At 47.4% G+C, this 20,373-nt stretch overlaps 1 protein-coding gene across 1 annotated transcript in view; it reads right to left on the reverse strand.

The window, feature by feature from the left end:
* The window catches only part of LOC123378542 (unconventional myosin-X-like), a 277,407-nt gene that overhangs the window by 80,945 nt on the left and 176,089 nt on the right, over window positions 1-20,373 (reverse strand). Inside the window, exons 22-25 of the mRNA XM_045032485.1 lie at window positions 18,242-18,348; window positions 14,454-14,756; window positions 6,478-6,517; window positions 3,477-4,262 (exon numbers count right to left, since the gene is read on the reverse strand). Of these exons, the coding sequence (XP_044888420.1) occupies window positions 3,477-4,262; window positions 6,478-6,517; window positions 14,454-14,756; window positions 18,242-18,348 (1,236 nt within the window). The remainder of the gene's footprint in view (window positions 1-3,476; window positions 4,263-6,477; window positions 6,518-14,453; window positions 14,757-18,241; window positions 18,349-20,373) is intronic.

A 20,373-nucleotide genomic window follows, 5' to 3' on the forward strand; every position in this document is an offset into this window, starting at 1 on the left:
TCCCCATCCCTGGTAAGAGTGAGAGAGTCCGAGGAGGTATATTTGCTGTGGGTCTGTTCATAGACAATTTCAAAGGCAGTAGTTTGTTAGTACACAGATCTATCAGTACAATCATTGGACAGCTACTGAGAAATAACAGGTCACTGTTTATTCAAGTCAATGGTCCAACTGGCTACCAGTGGAACCTCAGCCAGAATGAAGTGCTACACATTTTCAAATCCTGATTGCTATGTTTTGAATAATGTTCACTCTGACTAAATGTGAGTTTAAAACTGAGGAAGGCAGCCCCTTCATCCCCCCACAAACTGCATGCGCTCTCTATTCACTCCTCTCCTCTTCTCGCTCTCTGCCATTGCCATTCACTCTCCCTGATCTTCATTCTCACCCTTCCCCCTCTCATTCACTCTCCCTCTTGCTCACTGCATTAAAAATCAATTATTGCTGTACCTTCACCACTTTGTGGGCCCCTGCATCTGCTGTTGTTGCCTGGCTCCTGCTGGTCTCCTGGGCTCTAGAAGGCCCTCAGGCTGGTGGGGGCAGGCACCACCCTTCCCCATCAAGCCAGAGGATAGCTACTGGGATCTTTGCTCCCATGGCCTTGGGAGGGGGAATTGAGCTGGGATCTTCATGCCCCCCCGCCCCCCACAGGCCTAGGGATGGGTGCGGGGTCTGCTTGGCACACTGCTTCAAGTTTAGGATCTATAGCTCTGACCTAGTGTTCCTTCACTCTTGCTCTAAAACTGCAGCATGGAGGGCGAGGGGAGTCCAGATTAAAGCTTCTGCCCAGCAGCTGCACCAGAAGACTGGTTCTGCTGAGCACTACTAGAAAAATGCAGCACAGGGTCACCAGAAGGAACCAAGGTCCTAGAAGCTTGAGCAGCTGCTGCTGCTTCTCAGGTGTGGTGGGAAGATGCCACACTTCTAACATTACATCTATCCTAAAAACTGATGGACATCAATGACAAATTCATGGAGTACTGTGCAACTTTCTAACCAAGTATGCAGTGCTGCCAGAACCCAAATTTGGTAGTGTTGAAAGCAGGAGAAGGTTGAGGGGTAAGGAAAGTGAGGATGGCAACAATGAGGGGAAATCTAAGGCAGTTTAGAAACTTGGGTGCCAAGTTAGTATTAAAGGGCGGCAAAAACAGAAGAAAGTATTTTTAAGGATATCCTGATTATAACAGTGCATGTGATCCCCCTTTAAGGGAAGGTACTGCTAGCATGCCTTTTATTGGAGCTCAGCACTTTAAGACAAGAGAAGTCTGAGAGATCTGGGCCCCAGAAGGATTGATGGGCGGTATAGTCCCAAATCATGTGACAGAAGAACAATGTGACTAGAGTAGGGACTATATATATAGCAAGATCTGCTCTGGAGTAGAGACCTGCAGACCTCTACAGGGGGAGGGTCTGGGGTAGAGAACACTCAGCCCAGGAAAGGGACTGTGGAAAAAAGGCCTGTGGCTAGGTAGGACACAGGAAGACCTGGGGAAAACAAGAAGGAAATTATCTGATGTACAGTTGGCTAGATGTGTTTTGCTGTTGTGAGGTGTGGTTTTTAGTTTTGGTGGGTTTGGGGTTGGGATATTTTGTTTTGTTTTGCCTTCCTCTTAAGCATCACAGATTGGCCATCGCTAGAGAGGAGACACTGGACAAGCTAGACCAGTGCTCTGAGGTTGTAGGGAATTCTCTTTCTAGATGCCTGACTGGTATTTCTTGCTCACATGCTCAGAGTCAAGCTGATCATCAGATCTGGGCTTGGGAAGGAATTTCCCCTCAGCTCAGACTGGCTAGGATCTTGGGATTTTTTCCCCCTTCCTCTGCAACATGAGACATGCCTCACTGCTAGGATCATCTGGGCACCTTTCCATACCATTGCAGAAGCCTTGGGCATTGATGGTACCTTAGTTTCTCCCATCCTCTCCCAGTGGCACAGTTAAATCTCCTGAGGCCTGAAATGCTTTAATCTAAAGCATCTGAGTTTAATAGATGGGTATCTGGGTGAAAATTATTGGCCTGTGCTATACAGGACATCACACTAGATGATCTAAAGTTCCTTCTCACCTTAAACTCTGACTCTATGAAAATGAAATATAGCCCTTGAGTGGGCTTGAGGCCCACTGTAGTACTAACCTTTTTTAAGAGCCCAAGGCCAAAACTTTCAGTGAGTGACATCAAGCACCTGGGTCAAAGGGTTATAGTAACATGAGCATGACCGAGAGTGTTTCAATACAGCCAAATGCAAGGTGATCCATGGGAACGGGTGACAAGGAATGGATCACTCAATGATTACCAGTTCTGTTCTTTCCCTCTGGGGCACCTGGCATTGGCCACTGTCAGAAGACAGGATACTGGGCTAGATGGACCTTTGTCTGAACCAGTAGGGCCATTCTTATGTTCTTAAAGAACATAGGCTGTAATTGGAGGATGAGGGAATTTATTCTGGAAAGGACTTAGAGGTCTTTATGGATAATCAACTGAACATAAACGCCAGTGTGATGCTGTTGTAAAAAGGGTTGGATTATAAACAGGGAACTACCAAGAAGCAGTAGGGAGGTGAAACTGCCTCTGTATACAGCACTGGTAAAGCCCCTGCTAGAAAACTGTGACCAGTTCTACTGTCTTCATTTTAATAAGGATGTTAAAGAATAGCGAGGGCTCAAGTAAGAGCTGCAAGAATTATTGAAGATCTGGAAAACCCACCTTACAATAAAAGGCTTCAAGAACTAAAACTAGTGTATTACAGAGTAGGTAAGAAGCAATTTCATCACGATCTAAGAACCTACACAAAGAGAAGTTATCTGACATAATGGGGTCCTTTAATAAAAACACCATAACAAGGTCCAAGGGCTGGAAGTTGAATTTGGAAAAATTCAAACTGGAAATATGATGCAATGTTTAAAAAGCATATGTAGTGAATCACTGGAACAGAACAGCATGGGAAGTGGTAAATCAATCTTCATCTGGAGTCCTTAAATAGAGACAGGATATCTTTCTAACAGATAAGATGTAGTTCAACCACATGGCACTGGTCTCAACAGTGTCATTTATCTATCTAAGGCATCTTTAATGTATTTATCCTCACAATACCTGTGGAAGGTAGGGAAGTAACATCACCATTTTACAGACAACTAAGGCCCAAGTATGTAGGACTTGTGGTGCAGACGAAGGAGCCTAAATCTCATTTTCAAAATGGATTTAGGCACTTAGGAGCCTAAATCCCATGGACAGTCTCTTAAGTGCCTAATTTCATTTTGAAAATTATATTTAGGCTTCTAAATCAGAACTGATCACTGTGATCATTTACTCTGACCTCCTATATAACAGGAGATGGGCTAAGAGAGTATTATCTACTAATAACTGCACTCAAAGTGAGACACCAGAGAATGAAAGCATCGGTCTGATATGTATTAAAAAGGCAAAGGTCAAAAATGCCAATAAAACAAAACTGGCTTTCAGCTAAACACAAAAATTCTTACCGAGTCTAGGCTGCCACGACTGGAGTCCATGCTGGTACCATGGGAACGCCTCAAGATCTCCTCACCATTTAGGGGCTCGGCCAAGGTGCTGCCAGTATCTCCAAAACCATCAAACTCCTCGTGGTCATAGTCAGACTCCACATCTGGTGGGAAGCTGTAAATTGGCTCTCCCATCTCCCCACTGTTACTCCTCAGGGTTTCTGAGACTGTATTGTAAATACTTTCTGTGGTGTCAGATGGAGCACTGTGCTCCTCGGGGCTTTCCATAAGATGATCTGTAGTACTGTCTACCTCCACCTTACCCCTTCTCAGAAATGGTAGATTCATATATGTGTCTTTCTCAGTGGAGTTGTCGCTGGTTTTGGTGCAGTGTTGATCCAAAACAACCAGGCTGGGGACAGAGAGCCCCTCATCATCAGCATGAAAGCCTTCATCTACTTCCTCCTCAGCCAGAGGCGCCACAAGGCTGCAGTCAATGTTGAGGGTTCCGTCACTGGAGAGTGAATGTTCTAGGCTTTGCACGCTTTCATCCAGGTTTCCAAAATCCAGTAGTTCCAAGAACTCTTGAGCAACCCTGGATGCTTCCTTCTCTAGCCTCTGGATCTCCTCTTCTCGCTTCCGGTTAATCTCATTCTTGGTGTTTTCGCAGGTGATGGACATGTGATCTGCCTTCTGTTGCTGCTGTAGCTTCTCAATCTCCTTTTCCAGCCTTAGGATTTCCTCCATCTGCCTTCTCTCCTCTTCCTGCAGTGGGAGCTCCTCCTCCTGGGTCCTTAACACCTCCACCTTAAAGAAATTGTGCCAGTATCAAATTAAAGAGCTCCAACCTATAGAGGGGCTGCCTTCCTGGGTCCTCCAATTTCTCTTCCCCACAGGGACATGCCTGTTGTGTATTCTCACTTCCCCTCTATAAGAAGCCACTCCATGAATCCTTTCTGCTTTTCCCACTCTGCATCCCTTGGGCATCTGTGGGCCAAACGCCACAGGGGTAATTACCACATCTTTACTCATTCTCTTTCTTCCAGTCACCTCCTTTCTAGGTTGGTGTCATAAACAGATAGTTAAGGGTTAAGGTCTCTTTTACCTGTAAGGGTTAACAAGCTCAGTGAACCTGGCAAACACCTGACCAGAGGACCAATCAGGGGACAAGATACTTTCAAACCTCGGTGGAGGAAAGCCTTTGTTTGGGTTCTTTGTTTTGGGGGGTGTTCTCTCTTTGGATCTAAGAGGGGCCAGACGTATATCCAGGCTCTCCAAGCTTCCTGAAATATTCTCTTCTATGCAGTATAGTGAGTATTAGAAAGGTGAATTAGTCTTTTGATTGATTTCTGTATTTGCAAATGTGTGTTTGCTGGAACAATATTTTACCTCTTTGCTGTACCTGTACTTATGCTAGAGTCCCTCTAGTTTTTATAAGCTGTACCCTGTAAACTTCTATCCGGCTTTTACAGAGCTAAATTTTACTTTTTCTTTCTTTAATTAAAAGCTTTTTTTTTAAGAACCTGTTTGATTTTTCCCTTGTTTGAGACCCCAGGGGATTAGTCTGACTCACCAGGGATAGGTGGGGGGGAAGAGAGGAGGGGGGGAAGGTGAATCCCTCTTTGTTTTAGATTCAAGGAGTTTGACTCAAGGTAGTCTTCGCTGACGACCAAGGGAGGGAAAGTCTGGGAGGGGGGAATGGTTTATTTCCCTTTGTGTTAAGATCCCAGGAGTTTGGATCTGTGTTCCCCAGGGAAAGGTTTGGGGGGACAGGGAGTGTGCCAAAACACTATATTTTTGGCTGATGGCAGCAGTACCAGATCTAAACTAGGATTTAAGTTTAGAAGGATCCATGCAGGTCCCCATCTTTTGGACGCTAAAGTTCAAAGTGGGGAACAAACCTATGACAGTTGGGGATTCCAGTGTAAGTGTCAGGTCTGTGTCAAAGTAATTTGCAGGGAGGTGGGGATACACTTCTCCCTCCCACTCCAATACAGAGCTATGGTATCTCCGGTCAAAGCATATAGCTCTGAATTTCTCAGCTGCTCCGTAGCCTCACTGGAGCTGCTTTATTAGAGGACCAGGCCTGTCCACCTGCTATCCACACTGAAGTATGGTAGAGATGACGGAAAATTCCAGGAAATGCACCACAATATACAGATGACGAAGGAGACTAGAAAACATTATGACAGTTTGGAGATAAACAGGGGCCCCCTCTTGCCCTCCTATGAGCTGGAAAATGATTATTGATGGGTCTACAATAAATATTAAAGCTATCGTGTAAATCCATGTAGTTCCACACAAATATGACAGTGCAACCAACTAGGTGGTCTCTTCCTTCCACAGTGATCAGTGCCTGCTTGGATTAAGACTCAAACTGTTGTTTAGATCCTGCTTTTTGCTAGTTTAGTATGTGCATTAAAAAGTTATTTCATTTGGATCTCTCATCTACACTGAGCTGACGAACCAGGATTAGCTGAAGAAGATAAAGGAAGGGAGACCAGAAAATAACAAGTTGTTTTTACAATCAGCTTGTTCAACATGCTCAGTTATGTTGCTAGAACCTTGAATGATTAGACTGGCAATGATAAGGTGGAGATTCACAGCAGTTCTAACTCCTTTCCACTTTTCCTTTGTTTTGATTGTTGCAGGCAACAATATAGCAAAATGGACTGACAATGCAGCTCATCAAAAGGTCATGTGCAATAAGTTCACCGTCAGAGATAAAATAGGATGCAACCTGTCTAACCCTGAAATGTCTAGATAGGAACTATGCAAGAGGATACTAAAACCATGAACATGCCATGTTAACTAGACAACCGTTCTGCTGCGGTCAGGCACCTGCAGATTAAGAAGGAAAAGAATGCTTTCATAGGGAACTTTTCTAACATGTTTTATCACAGTCAAATAAAGGTGCATATTTCAGGAAAAAGCATAGTCCGTGAAGGCAACCAGCAGAGGGGCCTGAGTTACAGAAGGTCCCAAGAGGAGACACGGCAAAGGAATGAACAATTAAACTTACCTGAGCCACCTGGAGTACAGCATTCAGCTGCTCTTTTTCTCTGTTCAAAAGAAGACAATAGTAAGTGACAGACCCAGATCATCCGAGTATTTTAACAGAAATTACGGAGAATCATCTCTCCATGGTTAAGGGTGAAGTAACGCTCCTGTGATAAAGCTGATTTAGTAAAACCACCAAGCACGCTTGGCATGGCCCATCCTGGCACGTGCATCCTTTACTTTGAGGTAAATCAGGACATTGGATCAAATGGAGTGGGGCTGAAAGGACAAGAAGGCAGGATTACATAGACTCATTATGGTCTTGAGCTAAAGCCATTGTGGTCAATGGGAGGCCTTTCCACTGATTTCCAAGAACACGGGATCAGGCTCTATGTGCAGAATTTCAGTTTCTCTTTTTTTTAATATAGGACAGAGCCATGGCAACCCCATAGTTAAGCCTGTGTTCTGTTTAGCACTTGACATAGCTACACTGTGTCCCAGAAAGAACCTGCCAAATCTAAGCACTCTGCTAAGTGGCTAGGACTAGACCCTTCCACGCTAGCAATCTGGGTTACATTTTCAGCTTGCATAACCTCTCAGTGGCATATGGGACCTTGCTCAATAATAAAGACTGTAAATGACACTGAATTATTAATACCAGGGAGCTCAAAAAGTAAAACCCAAAGTGTCAATCTCCTGGTTCCCAGCCCGGTGCACCGTCTCCTGAGGCAAACAGTACTTTGTTGGGAGAAAGCAGCCACCCCAGCCATTGTGCATGTGTCCATCTGGAGGTTCAGCTGCAAGTGGCATATTGAGCAAGAATCCGGGGCAGTGCATGCGTAGTCCTGATGTAATGGGTATGGAGGATTTCAGCAGTCTTCCCACAACAACTTCTACTGAGCAAAACAGACAGGAAATGGTGATTTATAAAACTTAGCCCAATCTGAGAACCAAAAGACACAAAGAGAAGCAATTCTTTAATTGCCTATATACCAGTGCTAGGAGCCTGGGTAACAAACAAGAAATGAAATTGCTTATTCATGAGCATAAATTCAATTTAGTTGGTATTGCTGAAAGCTAGTGGTTGATTTGCATGACTGGAATGTTAAAATAAATGGTTCTGACCTATTTAGAAAGGATCAAGGGGAAGCAGCACGCTATGTCAAAAATGGCATTACCTGTTTCCAAATCACTGATAACTCAAAAGAAAATGATCTTGAATGCTTATGACTCAGTGTCGTAACAGATAAAGCACAAGACACAGTATTAGTTGCTGTCAGCTCCATAATGAGAAGCAGGGACTCTGAAAAAGATTTGGGGGTCATGAATAAAGGGCTATGTTTTAGTCACAGGTATTTTTAGTAAAAGTCATGGACAGCAAACAAAAATTCACAGCCCATAACCCGTCCATGACTTGTACTATATACCCTGACTAAATCTTGGGGAGGGGGGCGGCCCAAGGGTGCCGCAGGTGCTCGGGAGAACAGCCCTGGGGTGCCAAGAGTGCTTGGGGGATGGCCCAGGGAGGTGTCAAGGGTACTGGGGGGACCTAGGACCCCCGCTGGTGCTGGGGGAGTGTTGGCGGGGCTGGCAGGCTCCCTACCCAGCTCCACGCTTCCCCGGAAGCAGCAATATCCCTCAGTTCCTAGGCGGAGCACGGCAAGGCAGCTCTGCACGCTGCCTCCTCCCCGAGTGCCAGCTCTGCAGCTCCTATATCGGCTGGGAACCGCAGCAAATGGGAGCTGCAGGGCGGTGCCTGCCAGCGGAAGCAGCGCGCAAAGCCGCCTGGCCACACCTCCCCCTATGAGCCGAGGGATGTTGACGCTTCTGGGGAGCCTCCCCGAGGTAAGCACTGTGACAAACTTGCAGCATTAGTCATGAACACTAATCATTTGAACATGAGCTCCCAATGGGACACTGGCCAAAAGAGCTAGTGGGATCCTGGGATGCATAAACAAGGGAATCCTTATTAGAAATAGAGAAGTTATTTTACCACTATATTTGGCACTGGTGTGACTGCTGCTGGAAGCCTGTGTCCATTTCTCGTGCCCACAGTTCAAGAAGGTTAAGAACATAAGAACGTAAGAATGGCCATACTGGGTCAGACCAAAGGTCCATCCAGCCCAGTATCCTGTCTACCAACAGTGGCCAATGCCAGGTGCCCCAAAGGGCGTGGACCTAACAGGTAATGATCAACCTAACAGGTATTGATAAAAAAGGATGTAGATAAATTGGAGAGGATTCAGAGAAGAGCCACAAGCATGATTAAAGGATTACAAAACATGCCTTATCTGACAGACTCAGCGAGCTCAATCTATTCGGCTTAACAAAGAGAAGGTTCAGGGTGACTTGATCACAGTCTATAAGTATTTCCATGGGGAACAAATATTTAATAATGGTCTCTTCAATCTAGCAGAGAGAGGTATAACACAATCCACTGGCTGGAAGCTGAAGCTATACAAATTCAGACTGGAAATAAGACATATATTTTTAACTATGAGGGTAGTTAATGAATGGAACAATTTACTGAGGGTTGTGGTGGGTTCTCCATCACTGGCAATTTTTAAATCAAGATTGGATGTTTTTCTAAAAGATGGGAATTCTTTTGGGGACAGTCTATGGCTTGTGCTATATAGGACATCACAGTAGATGATTCCAGTGCTTCCTTCTGCCTTGGAATCTATGATCAAATTTACAGGGAGATTAAAAATCATGCAGATGAGGTTACTTACCTACAATTAGAAGTTCTTAGAGATATGTGGTCCCTATCTTATTCCACACATAGAAGCACATGCATACCAAGCACCTGAGTCTAGAAGTGTTTCTTAGCAGTGTCCGTTGACGCACACGTGTGTTGTGCATCTCCTCATGTTCCCCACCGAGGATATAATAGGTAGTGTGGGTCAACACCTCTCCACTTTCAGTAGCAGGCTCGGGTGGATTCTCTCCTGCTTTGCATGAGGAGTTGCCGAACCGAGGCAGTGTATGCACAGTCCATACTTAATGCCCATCTGAATACCAGATTGTGAGGTGAAGAAGGTCTGGATTGGGATGACTGAGTCTCCCTTGATCTTGTGTGAGGAGATCTAGGAGTGTGCAGAAGCCAGAAGCTGAGGATGTCTGCGAACCAGAACAGCTGGGCCAGAAAGAGGCTATGAGGATGATATTGGCTCTGTCCCGGCGAATCTTGTGTAGCACTTGCGGGAGGAGCGAATGAGGGGAAAGGCAAAGCAGAGGGCGCCAGTCCAGGGGGGGAGAAGAGCATCACCCCAAAGATGACATAGGGCACAGGTGCAGTGGCAGATTACCACACGGCCAACAGGGCCCATGCCCAGGAGCCCTGGCCAATTTGGGGGCCCCCAGGAGTTCTGGAACTCTGACCACACACCCTTCTCCTCTGCTCCCCAACCAGGGCCCCAGCCAGGCTGTAAGCCAGAGACACCCAAGTAGCTCGGGTTGCTGTGGGGGCACCCGGACCCTCCACCTGCCTTGGGCGGGGGGCTGGGGTGTCTGAGAACAGCCCTGTCCCTGCCTCCCCAGGGCACGTGGAGGGTCTGGGAGCCCGGGGCACTGAAACTGCGGGAGGAGGGTCAGGGGGGCCATGGTCCCTCCACTTTTAAAAGTGAGAGGACATAGCCCTTTTAACAAAAGAAACCTGCCTTGGGGGCAGGTGAGAGCAGGGAGCAAGGCATGGTCGCCGCTAGCTCCTGCAGGCAGGGGTGCAGGAACAATATTTATAGTGAGGATGCTGTGAGCCTTTGAACCAAACTATAAATTCTGTATCTAATGGAAACCATTTCAAGTCAGGGGGTGCTGCAGGGCAGATGAGTCCCGTTCTGGGCAGAGGGAGCCCAGCTCAGGGGAGATGGAGGTTGCAGTGTCGGGAGATGGGATGGATGTAGTTTGGGGAGGGCAATGCCCCCCCCAGGGGCGAGGTGTGGGGGATGCATGTGGGATCACATGCCATTGCTCCAGTCATTTCTGCCAGCATTGAGTAGCTCTGTGGGGGGGAAGAGGCAGTGGGGAAGGGAGGTGGGGTGAGGGGAAGAAAAGGGGAATGAGGGAGTGAGGGGAGGGGAATGGGTGAAGGGGTGTCAGGAAGAAGCAATGGGGAAGAGGGTTGGGCGGGGAGGGAAGAAGCAGTGGGGAAGGGGGGTGGGGTGGGGGCAAGAGGCACTGGGGGAAGGGGTGAATGGTAGAGAGATGCAGTGGGGGGAAGGAAAGGAGAATGGAGAGAGGAGGAACAGGGGGCAGGTCCCCATGGCAAGGGCGTTGTGGGAGGCCCAAACGTTCTTTGTGCCTAGGGCCACAATAAATCTTAATGCACCTCTGCGCACATGGCACTGAGGGAGGTTTGCGTCATAATTGTCCTTTGGCCATTGGTTGGGAGAGGTTCAAGGAGGTAGTTGTGGCAGAGGCAGGAAAGTAAGGTCTCCAAGATTGTTGTTGTTGACATGGGGGCTCTTGTTGATAGTAGGCAGGGTAGGGTGTGCGCAGTCACGGGTGGAAGGGTGGTTTCTGCTGCCTGGGTCTAGGGGCCAGAATATATATGCCAAGGGCCTGTAGCGTCAATCTGGAATTCTTGAAAAAGTGCATAGATTCATCCGTCTTTTTGTTGAAGAGATTATTCTCGTCAAAAAATAAGTCCTCGATCGCATTTCGGACCCCCTAGGGAAGCAGAAAGATTGTAGCCCCAAGTCTCTTCACATAACTATTCCGGTGGCTAGAGATCGAGAAGATGCGTCAACTGCGTCCACTGCTGCCCGGAGGGCCAGCCATCCTGGTGATCAGTCTCTTTTTGCCTACCAGCACATGGAATTGTTCTTGGTGTTCTGGAGAGAGCTTGTCTGTGAACTCTGCTAGCCTACCACAGTTATTAAAGTCGTACTTGCTAGCAGAGTCTGATAATTTGCAATGTGGAACTACTGTCCTGCAGCGGAATCAATCTTCCCAGCAAGTCTAGCCACTTAGCCATCTTGTCCGGAGGAGTGGATATTTGTGGTTGCTGCCTTGCCCATTCCAGAGCCCACTTGGACAACAAGGGAGGCTGGGCGCGGGTGGGTGAAAAGGAAATCTCTCCTCCTAGTTAGCACAAAGTATTGTCTCTCCACCCGCTTAGGTGTAGGTGCACAAGGCGGGTGTGTGCCGCTTCTCCTGCTGACATAGCTTCTACCTCTCATGGAGTTGGAGTTATTAAGCCGATAAGAGAGCATCAGCGCAGCTGTACCACTGTAGCATTTCTAGCTTAGTCTAGTCCTAAGAGAGTGAAGGAACAGGGGTTTCTGACTCAGGCCACATGGCGGTAAGAGGGAACTGGAGAGGCATCAAACCGCACTACATATTATACCTTTGACAGGGAACACAAGGAGACACACAACAAACATGTAGGCCAACAGACACTGCTAAGAAAAACTTCCAGACTCCGGCACATGGCGTGCATGCGCACCCACCTATGGAATACACATAGGAATCATTGCTCAAATAACTTAAAGTGCTTAAAAAAAAAATCAAAATCTGTATAATGGAAAATGTTAAGCAGTTGATATATAACTAAATAGGAAGGCTAATAAGTCAGAACCATCTGGGAGCTCACTTAAGAGCACCCTGGTGGTGATGCTGAGTTAGCTAGTTGTCCAAAGGCTCTCTCAAGGGGCAAAGAGCAGAGCCATTTAAAACAACATTCAGAATCCCTGCTACAGTCCACTGGCATATCAACAGCCCTTCAAATGTGATAGACCGAAGGCAGTTAATACTCTAAAATAATCAGCATGGACAATATCCATCATTAGAAGCATTGTGTTAGGGCATGTCTACACTTGCCTCCAGAACGATTAATCCAGTGGGGGTTGATTTATCGCGTCTAGTGAAGAAGTGATAAATCGACCACCAAGTGCTCTCCCATCGACTCCAGTACTCCATCGGAGTGAAAGGCGCAGGCGGAGTTGACAGGAAAGCGTCAGCAGCCTATTTACCACAGTGAAGACACCGTGGTAAGTAGATCTAAGTACGTCAACTCTAGCTACGTTATTCACGTAGCTGAAGTTGCGCAACTTGGATCGATCCCCACCACAAGTGTAAACCAGGCCTCAGTCATACACATACTCCACCCTCAGGCTGGCAGAAGAACCAGCTGAGATCAAAGAGACCTAAGAAACATAGATATTATTGGAGAGGTCATGCCACCACCTTCCCAACAACATTCCCTTCTTCTTCAATGCTTAGCTGAACAGTCGGCCGTAGCAATCATTTAACATTTGGTCTGTTCGTGCGTGGCGACAAGGGCTTGACAGGCTGTCCAACGTCAGAACAGACTTGATGCACCCATGTAATAGGGGGCCTGCCTCTGGGCTGCCTCCTCCCCTCAGCTGGTGGAATTTTATCCCGGATGTTACAAGCCACCTGGAGAACAGTGTTTGCCGGAATGTCTTGTGGCATTCTCATGACATGTCCGAAAAAGCATAAGTTTCCATCTGCGGACAATGGCCCCAGTAGTCTGTAGACCAGAACGACTGTAAACATCTGTATTACAGATGAAGTCATTCCACTTTATGCCCAATATACTACGTTGGCATTTTGTGCGGAAAGTCTCCAGCTTTGCCCAGTTTGAGCAGCATAGTTGCCATGTTTCGCAACCGTACAGCATTACAGAAAGGATACAGCTCAGATAGATCCTGAACTTGGTGGTTGTGCTGAGATGATGCTGATTCCATATTGACTGTAAATGACCCATGGCAGACAGTTCGATGTCAATCCAGTTGAAAACCTCCATGTGAGAGTTGGAGGAATTGGTGAGTATAGAACCCAAATAGCAGAAGTTGGAGATTGCTTCAATAGTTTAATTATTCAAAGAGACTGGCGTCACAGATGGACCTGAGCCTAGATTTTGCCACTTTGTCTTTGACCACAAAACACGGAGGCCAACCTTAGCCAACTCCGCCTCCATTTGATGGAGTGCCTCGCAAAACCTGTTGGGGCTCTGTACTAGAACAACAACATCAGCAGCATAGTCAAGATCTGAGAGGTGAGAGATCACCAATCTTAATGCCTATGGACCTGATGGAGTGCCGCACTATGAAATCCATTGCCTGATAAAAGAGTGCAGGGGCCAATACTGCAGAAAAGGACCTAGGGGTTACAGTGGACGAGAAGCTGGATATGAGTCAACAGTGTACCCTTGTTGCCAAGAAGGCTAAGAGCATTTTGGGCTGTATAAGTAGGAGCATTGCCACCAGATCGAGGGATGTGACCATTCCCCTCTATTCAACATTGGTGAGGCCTCATCTGGAGTACTGTGTCCAGTTTTGGGCCCCACACTACAAGAAGAATGTGGAAAAATTGGAAAGAGTCCAGCGGACAGCAACAAAAATTATTAGGGGGCTGGAGGACATGATTTATGAGGAGAGGCTGAGGGAACTGGGATTATTTAGTCTGCAGAAGAGAAGAATGAGGGGGGATTTGATAGCTGCTTTCAACTACCTGAAAGGGGGTTCCAAAGTGGATGGATCTAGACTGTTCTCAGTGGTGGCAGATGACAGAACAAGGATTAATGGCCTCAAGTTGCAGTGGGGGAAGTTTAGGTTGGATAGTAGGAAAATCTTTTTCACTAGGAGGGTGGTGAAGCACTGGAATGGGTTACCTAGGGAGGTGGTGGAATCTCCTTCCTTAGAGGTTTTTAAGGTCAGGCTTGATAAAGCCCTGGCTGGGATGATTTAGTTGGGGATTGGTTCTGCTTTGAGCCCATACTTTTTTAACTTGCCGGCAAGAATACTGTGGGAGACCATATCAAAAGCTTTGCTAAAGTCAAGGAATAACACATCCACTGCTTTCCCTCATCCACAGACCCAGTTATCTCCTCATAGAAGGCAATTAGGTTAGTCAGGCGTGACTTGCCCTGGGTGAATCCATGCTAACTGTTCCTGATCACCTAGTCATACACCTTGGCAGATTCACTACTAGGGGCCAGCCATGTAACTAAAGCTGTGAGAAATAATCCAGTACCTTTTCTTCTCTTCTTCCTCCTCCTGTTTCCTCCTAAGCTCCTCCTTTTCTTGCCATTGTCTTTCTTCTTCCTCCCTTCTGATCTGCTCTTCCTCTTCTTGCCTTCTCCTCTTCTCCACTTCCTGTTTCCGTCTCTGTTCCTGCTGCAGGTGCCGATAGAGGCTGCGAGCCAGCTGGCCACGCCAATGCTTCTGCAGGACAACAGCCGAGGCCTTCAGTCGCAGGAGGGCTTTCTTCCAGAAGTGCGCTCGATAGTTCTTCTGGATTGTCACTATACTGACTAGAGCCTTTCGGTACTTCTTCCTACAAACAAAACCAAACAGTTAAAGGGCCATGAGTCACTGACCACTTCTATTACAGTCATGTCTCTCGCGTTTCTAAGGAATGGCTCCCCAGGGTACCAAAGTGCTGAACAAATGACGTCCAGTGCCCATAGGGGGCACAAGTCGCTCCCTCTCTTTCTACCACCTGAAGATTCTTTTCCTTGCTGCCCTCTTTCCTGCATCTGACACCTTATTCCTGTCTCCAAAGTGACCCTTCTTGGAGCTGCTTTAATAGGTCTGCCTTTGTTGAAAGGGAAAATGAGCATGAGATCCCCAGGGGAGGAAGGACAGATTGTCACCCACTAGAAAGGAAGTTTCATGCTCCTCAAATCTTACATGCACATCTCTGGGAAACTACCAGCCTAGCACACTTGTATGCTCTACGCACAGACCCCCTGGAATCTTTATAGAGGAAAACCCCCCTAGCATCCACTTCGCTGGTCACTGAACCACCTTGAAATTTCAAACACAACCCAAGAATGATCCCCTAGGGCCAGCATAAGCATCTAAGATTGTGCTACATTAACATCAATGAAACCAGGGCTCCAGGAGCCAGCGGGGTGGGTGGGGCAGAAGAAGAAGAGGGGCGGGAGCGGCGCTTGTGGGACAGAGGCGCCGAGTTTCTAATCTGCCGGGGGGTGCTCCCCCTGGCTCTGCCCAGGCCCCAATGCCCCTCCCCCCCCAGACCCCACCCCTGCCCTGCTTCTTCCCACTCCTGCTCCGCCCCCACCCCACCTCTTCCTGCCCCTCCTCTGTCCAGTTCCTCCTCCTCCCCAAACCACCCTGCACCTTCGCTCCTCTACCCCCCAGTGCCTCCTGAGGCTGCGAAACATGTGATCTGCGGCAGGCAGCAGGCACTGAGAGGGAAGGGGAGGCGCTGATTGGTGGGGCCCGCCGGTGGGCAGGAGGCACTGGGGGGAGGGGGGTTCTGGTAGGGGGGCTCCTCCTTGCTTCCCACCCGCCCGCCTCCCTGTTCACCTCCTTACCCTGCTCACCCTCCTGCCTCACCCTCCCCCCACCTCCTCACGAAGAGCTGGGCCCCACAAAACGCGGGGCCTGGAGCAGTCCCCCTGATTTGCCGTACCCAAGGGATGGCTCTGCCAGCAGCAGCTGGGTGCAGGCTACAGAGAGGGGAGGAAGGAGAAAGGGTGACAGAAGCAAGTTTAAATAAACTGGTTGGGGACTGTCTCTTCCCCCCACTTTTCTCCTCAGTGCCTCTCCTCATACAGAGGGTGGGGCCAGCTGCATACTCAGCCTCCTCTAAGGTGGACAAAGCATATAGACAAAAGGCACAGGCTTTTACAAAACACATCTACCAAAAGCTCCACTGAGAGTACCATGCCAAGGCCCTACTCAGCTCCATGGTGCTCTTCCTGATAATATCTATGAGCTCTGCTGTCAGAGGTTAAGGCCAGAAGGGACCATTATGATAATCTAACCTGACTTCAGGTATACACAGGAAATAGACTGTAACTCCCCATCTGGAGCCTTCTGCCCATCTTCCTCCACTTCCCAAGGTAAAGCCAACTTTTTCAGCCAATGCAGGAGGGCTGTGAAATACAGTGATCCTGCACTTCACCCGTACTCAGATATAAAACACAAAGGGGACAGGGGCCCTGATTTGGCAATTGGAATTTAGTTACCTATTCTGCTGATGCTGCAAGGTACTGGGCTAAAGCTTGGCTCCCCCTCCAAGAGTCATAGAAGCCACATGGGGACGGAGTGTGGCTCCCTCCCCCAAACCCATGCAGGTCCTGTGAGGCTAACAGGGACACAGCCCAGTTTACAGCCCCAGTTCTCCACAGGTCCTGCAGGGCTAAGAAAAGTAAAAACGTATTTTAGTTGGTGGAGTCAGCAGCTGTGACTAGGAGTCCCACAGGGAGCAGGTCTGCTAAACAAAACGGGGCATTTTCACTTTGGATTATTTTCTGATTCAGGTATTTCACTGTCAGAGACCCTGAGCTTCTGGGAAAGTAAAGCAGAATGTACAGAGCCAACCATGTAACCTTTCATCCCTTAGACCTCTTTCCCCAATTCTCAGAACAAGTCCCTGAAGATATGGATAAAGATGACAGTAAAATCCTGGAACATCTAACTCTTCATGGCAGGCTTACTCTGCTTAATTTACATAATCTTGGTGACTGATAAGCTCTAAGTGCTACATGGCAGCACTCTCTAGTTTTGCCTTACTCACTTAAAACCTTTTCTGGACTTGTCCCATACTAATTCCTTTCTATTGGAGCCTCTCTAATGTTGATGCAGTGCAACACTGAAATCATCACAAAAAAGGTTTTCTAACTTCACTTTCTCCAACCTTCATCTTCCCTGTTTTCTGCTCCTTTACCTCCCTCTGCAATGCATCATTTGCCACCAGCTGCTGTATAAGGATTCTTCCTTTTGACCATAGCAGCACTGCTTGATTTGAAGACTAAACTTAGATGAACAGTGTGCATCCCAATCTCCCAGTCCACTAGCTGGGTACTTTCCTTTCCAGGAAAGTCACAGAAGAGACACTGCAGTTTTCCCTTAGCAATGCTGCCTAGAAACTATGTTTTCCAATGTGATAACTCCCCTCCTTCCCCAAAATATCTGGAAGTTTATGATTATTAATTATTATTATTTAAATGTCCCTGCCATGAGAAACTTACACTCTAATTTACACAGATTGCACAGCAAGTAAAGGCACCCAGACAAGGGGAGAGGGGAAGGCACGGAAACAGCATTTTGCTTTATTTTGGCAAGCAGCATGTGCTACAATCATTAAAGAGTCAGCTGTTACATTAACTTCAAGGGGCAGGAGAGGGGATGGCTCTTCTGTAATAGCTTTTCTTTAACACTACTATGATTAGGAGCAGTAGTGGCAAAAGGGAGCAGCTGAGAGGAGATCAGTGGTGAAAGACTAGCCCAAAGTAGTAAGTTCTTAAGAGTGACTTAAAGAAGGAGAGAAAGGCCCCTGGGACAATAGGAGAAGGGAAGCTGCTCCAGGCCTTGGGGACAGTGCTAATAAAGGCAGACTTGGGAGAGGGGAAGACGAGAGATGAAGGGAGCATTAGGTGAAGCTGGCAGGTAAAGGGTGGAGGAGTGGGAGCTGAGAGCCAAGAGGTAGAGGGGGCAGAGTTCTGGAGAACCGTGAAGGTGAGGATGAGGAGTCTGAAGAGGCAGAGAGTCAGTGGACAGACCTGGTCATTGCAGCAGCATGTTTAACACACTGGGGGGGGGGGCCCGGAGGTTGGGGGGGGTGTAAGAAGCAGGGGGTAGAGGAGGCTGCAGTGGTCAAAGAAATGACTATAGCACAGACAAGGATTTCAGCAGAAACACAGATTTTGTAGCTAGCCAATGGATTTGGAGGGTGGGGGGAACAGAAGAGTGGAAGTGCTGATCAGAATACCATAGAGGAGAGGAGAGGATGGGGGATACTGCAAGCAGACAGGTGGAGAAAACGCAAAGACAGCCCAGAACACTGACCTTGCCATGTAGCCCAAGACTTGGGCTTGGATGACTATAGCTGCTTTCCTCAACTCCTCTTCCCGATCCTTCTCCAGGTTCTGTTCAAGAGCTTCCTTCAGGAAAACCTGACACCGGGGGGAGGAGTTTCAACAAACACAAAGAGAGGAAAGAAATCAGCCCGGGGGAGAGTCAGGAGGTTCATTCCCTTGGTGACAAGCACAGAGTGCTCTCTTTATGCTGCTGCCCTGTGATCTCTGCTCAAGAGCTGCAGCCTCTCCAGAGCCACCCCTCACTTTTGGCTGGGGTGCCTTTCCTGGTATTAAAAGGAAAAAGTTGCACAGGACATGAGCCAAACTCTAAGCCCATCCCCCACCTCCTTTCACTCTGTGGTCAAGGCTTTAAAGAAAGAGAGAAGGGGGAGGGAAGGAAAAATAAGGAAGGAGGAGGAGAGTGTGCAAGCTAGTTATTAACCCGTTCTCAGCTGAGATCTTTTCTTCACACAAATCTATTTTCTCACTGCATTGGGCCCTGGCTACCAATATGTGACATTAAATATTTCAAAAAGATCATGCCACATTTTGGGTGCAGAGGTGAGCACTTACATTTCCAGGACCCTGGCAGCAGTTTGCACTCTGAAAAGTGAAGATTAATGAAAGAATCAGAAATCTCCAATGGTGAGAAAAATGCATAAAGGTAAAGGTAATAATTGGAGATATACCAATCTCCTAGAACTGGAAGGGACCCTGAAAGGTCATTGAGTCCAGCCCCCTGCCTTCACTAGCAGGACCAATTTTTGCCCCAGATCCCTAAGTGGCCCCCTCAAGGATTGACCTCACAACCCTGGGTTTAGCAGGCCAATGCTCAAACCACTGAGCTATCCCTCCCCCCTAAAGAAACTGGCCATCCCCAATCAAACATCACCTGGCCATTCCAAAGGAATCTGATCACTGCAGGATCTAAAGGAATCCTGAGGAGAGGGTTCTCCATACTGAATGTGCTCCTGTACTGCAGAATACAAAGGGGGAGATGCACCCCAAAGAGAGAGGTGTCCTTGCCAGAGATGTGCTGCTGTACTGGAGGTTGCATTTTATAATAGCTAATAATAGTTCGTTCTTCTCTAGCAACTACCATCCAAGGGCCCCCAAGCACTTTACAAACTTTAACTGATTAATGCTCACAGCCTTGTGACACAGGGGGCAGCACTATCCACATTTTATAGATGCAGGAACTGGGTCATAGAGAGACTAAAAGCCACATATCCAATATCACATATCAACTCAGCAGCAGAGCTAGAATCAAAACAAATTTCCCTGTTCTAATCACTAGGCAGCACCCTCGACATAATTCTACCTCTTCCTACTTATCTACCATGCCTCTTCACATAGCTGTCTCCAACTCCTCCCCTCCATCAGTGATACTAGCCTTGCTGTCCTATTTCTCCACCTCTCCCATAACTGACTCTGTTCTTTCTTCCACATTGCCCCACCTGCATGGAACATCCCCCTCCCTCATTGCTTTCTCTGCATTTAAATCTCTCCTGAAGAACAGCTTCCATCACAACGCCCACAAGAAATTAGCTGATTAATAATGGTCAAGGAATTGAGAACACTCTATAAAAATGTCACCACCTTGACCACTTTCCTTGTATGTTGTGTCCCTTTCCACAGTCTGTGTCAGTTTGTTGGTCTTTTAAAATTATGAACTTCTTGGGACTGTTCTTTCCATCAGATTTACGCTGAACCTAGTATGTTGTGGGTGGTACCAGAATAAAATAATTAATAGGGATAATGCCTACAGTGATAGACACCTTACAAATGTTTAGGCAGGGAGGAAGCTGTCCTTGAGAGTTGGGCCAGGAATGCAACTCCACCATGCAGCAGAAGTACCCAATTCACAGAGACTTCATTGGCATTACAAGCCTCACAAGTGTTGCTAAAGTATTAAAAACCCAGAGAACACTCAGGTATTTATCAGGAATATCCATCCAAGATAGGGCGTTTTGATCCCCAAACAACATGGGGTTTGCCAATAATAGCTAGCTGTGAAATGATAGCATTTTGCAGGAAGCAGATAAGAAAGGTTAAAATGAATTCAAACTACAGGTAGAGAAATCTCCCTTGTCAGGAAAACCATAAGCAAATCATCTGTTT

The sequence above is a fragment of the Mauremys mutica genome, chromosome 10 (assembly GCF_020497125.1).
Source record: "Mauremys mutica isolate MM-2020 ecotype Southern chromosome 10, ASM2049712v1, whole genome shotgun sequence".
In the NCBI taxonomy this organism is placed as follows: Eukaryota; Metazoa; Chordata; order Testudines; family Geoemydidae; genus Mauremys; species Mauremys mutica.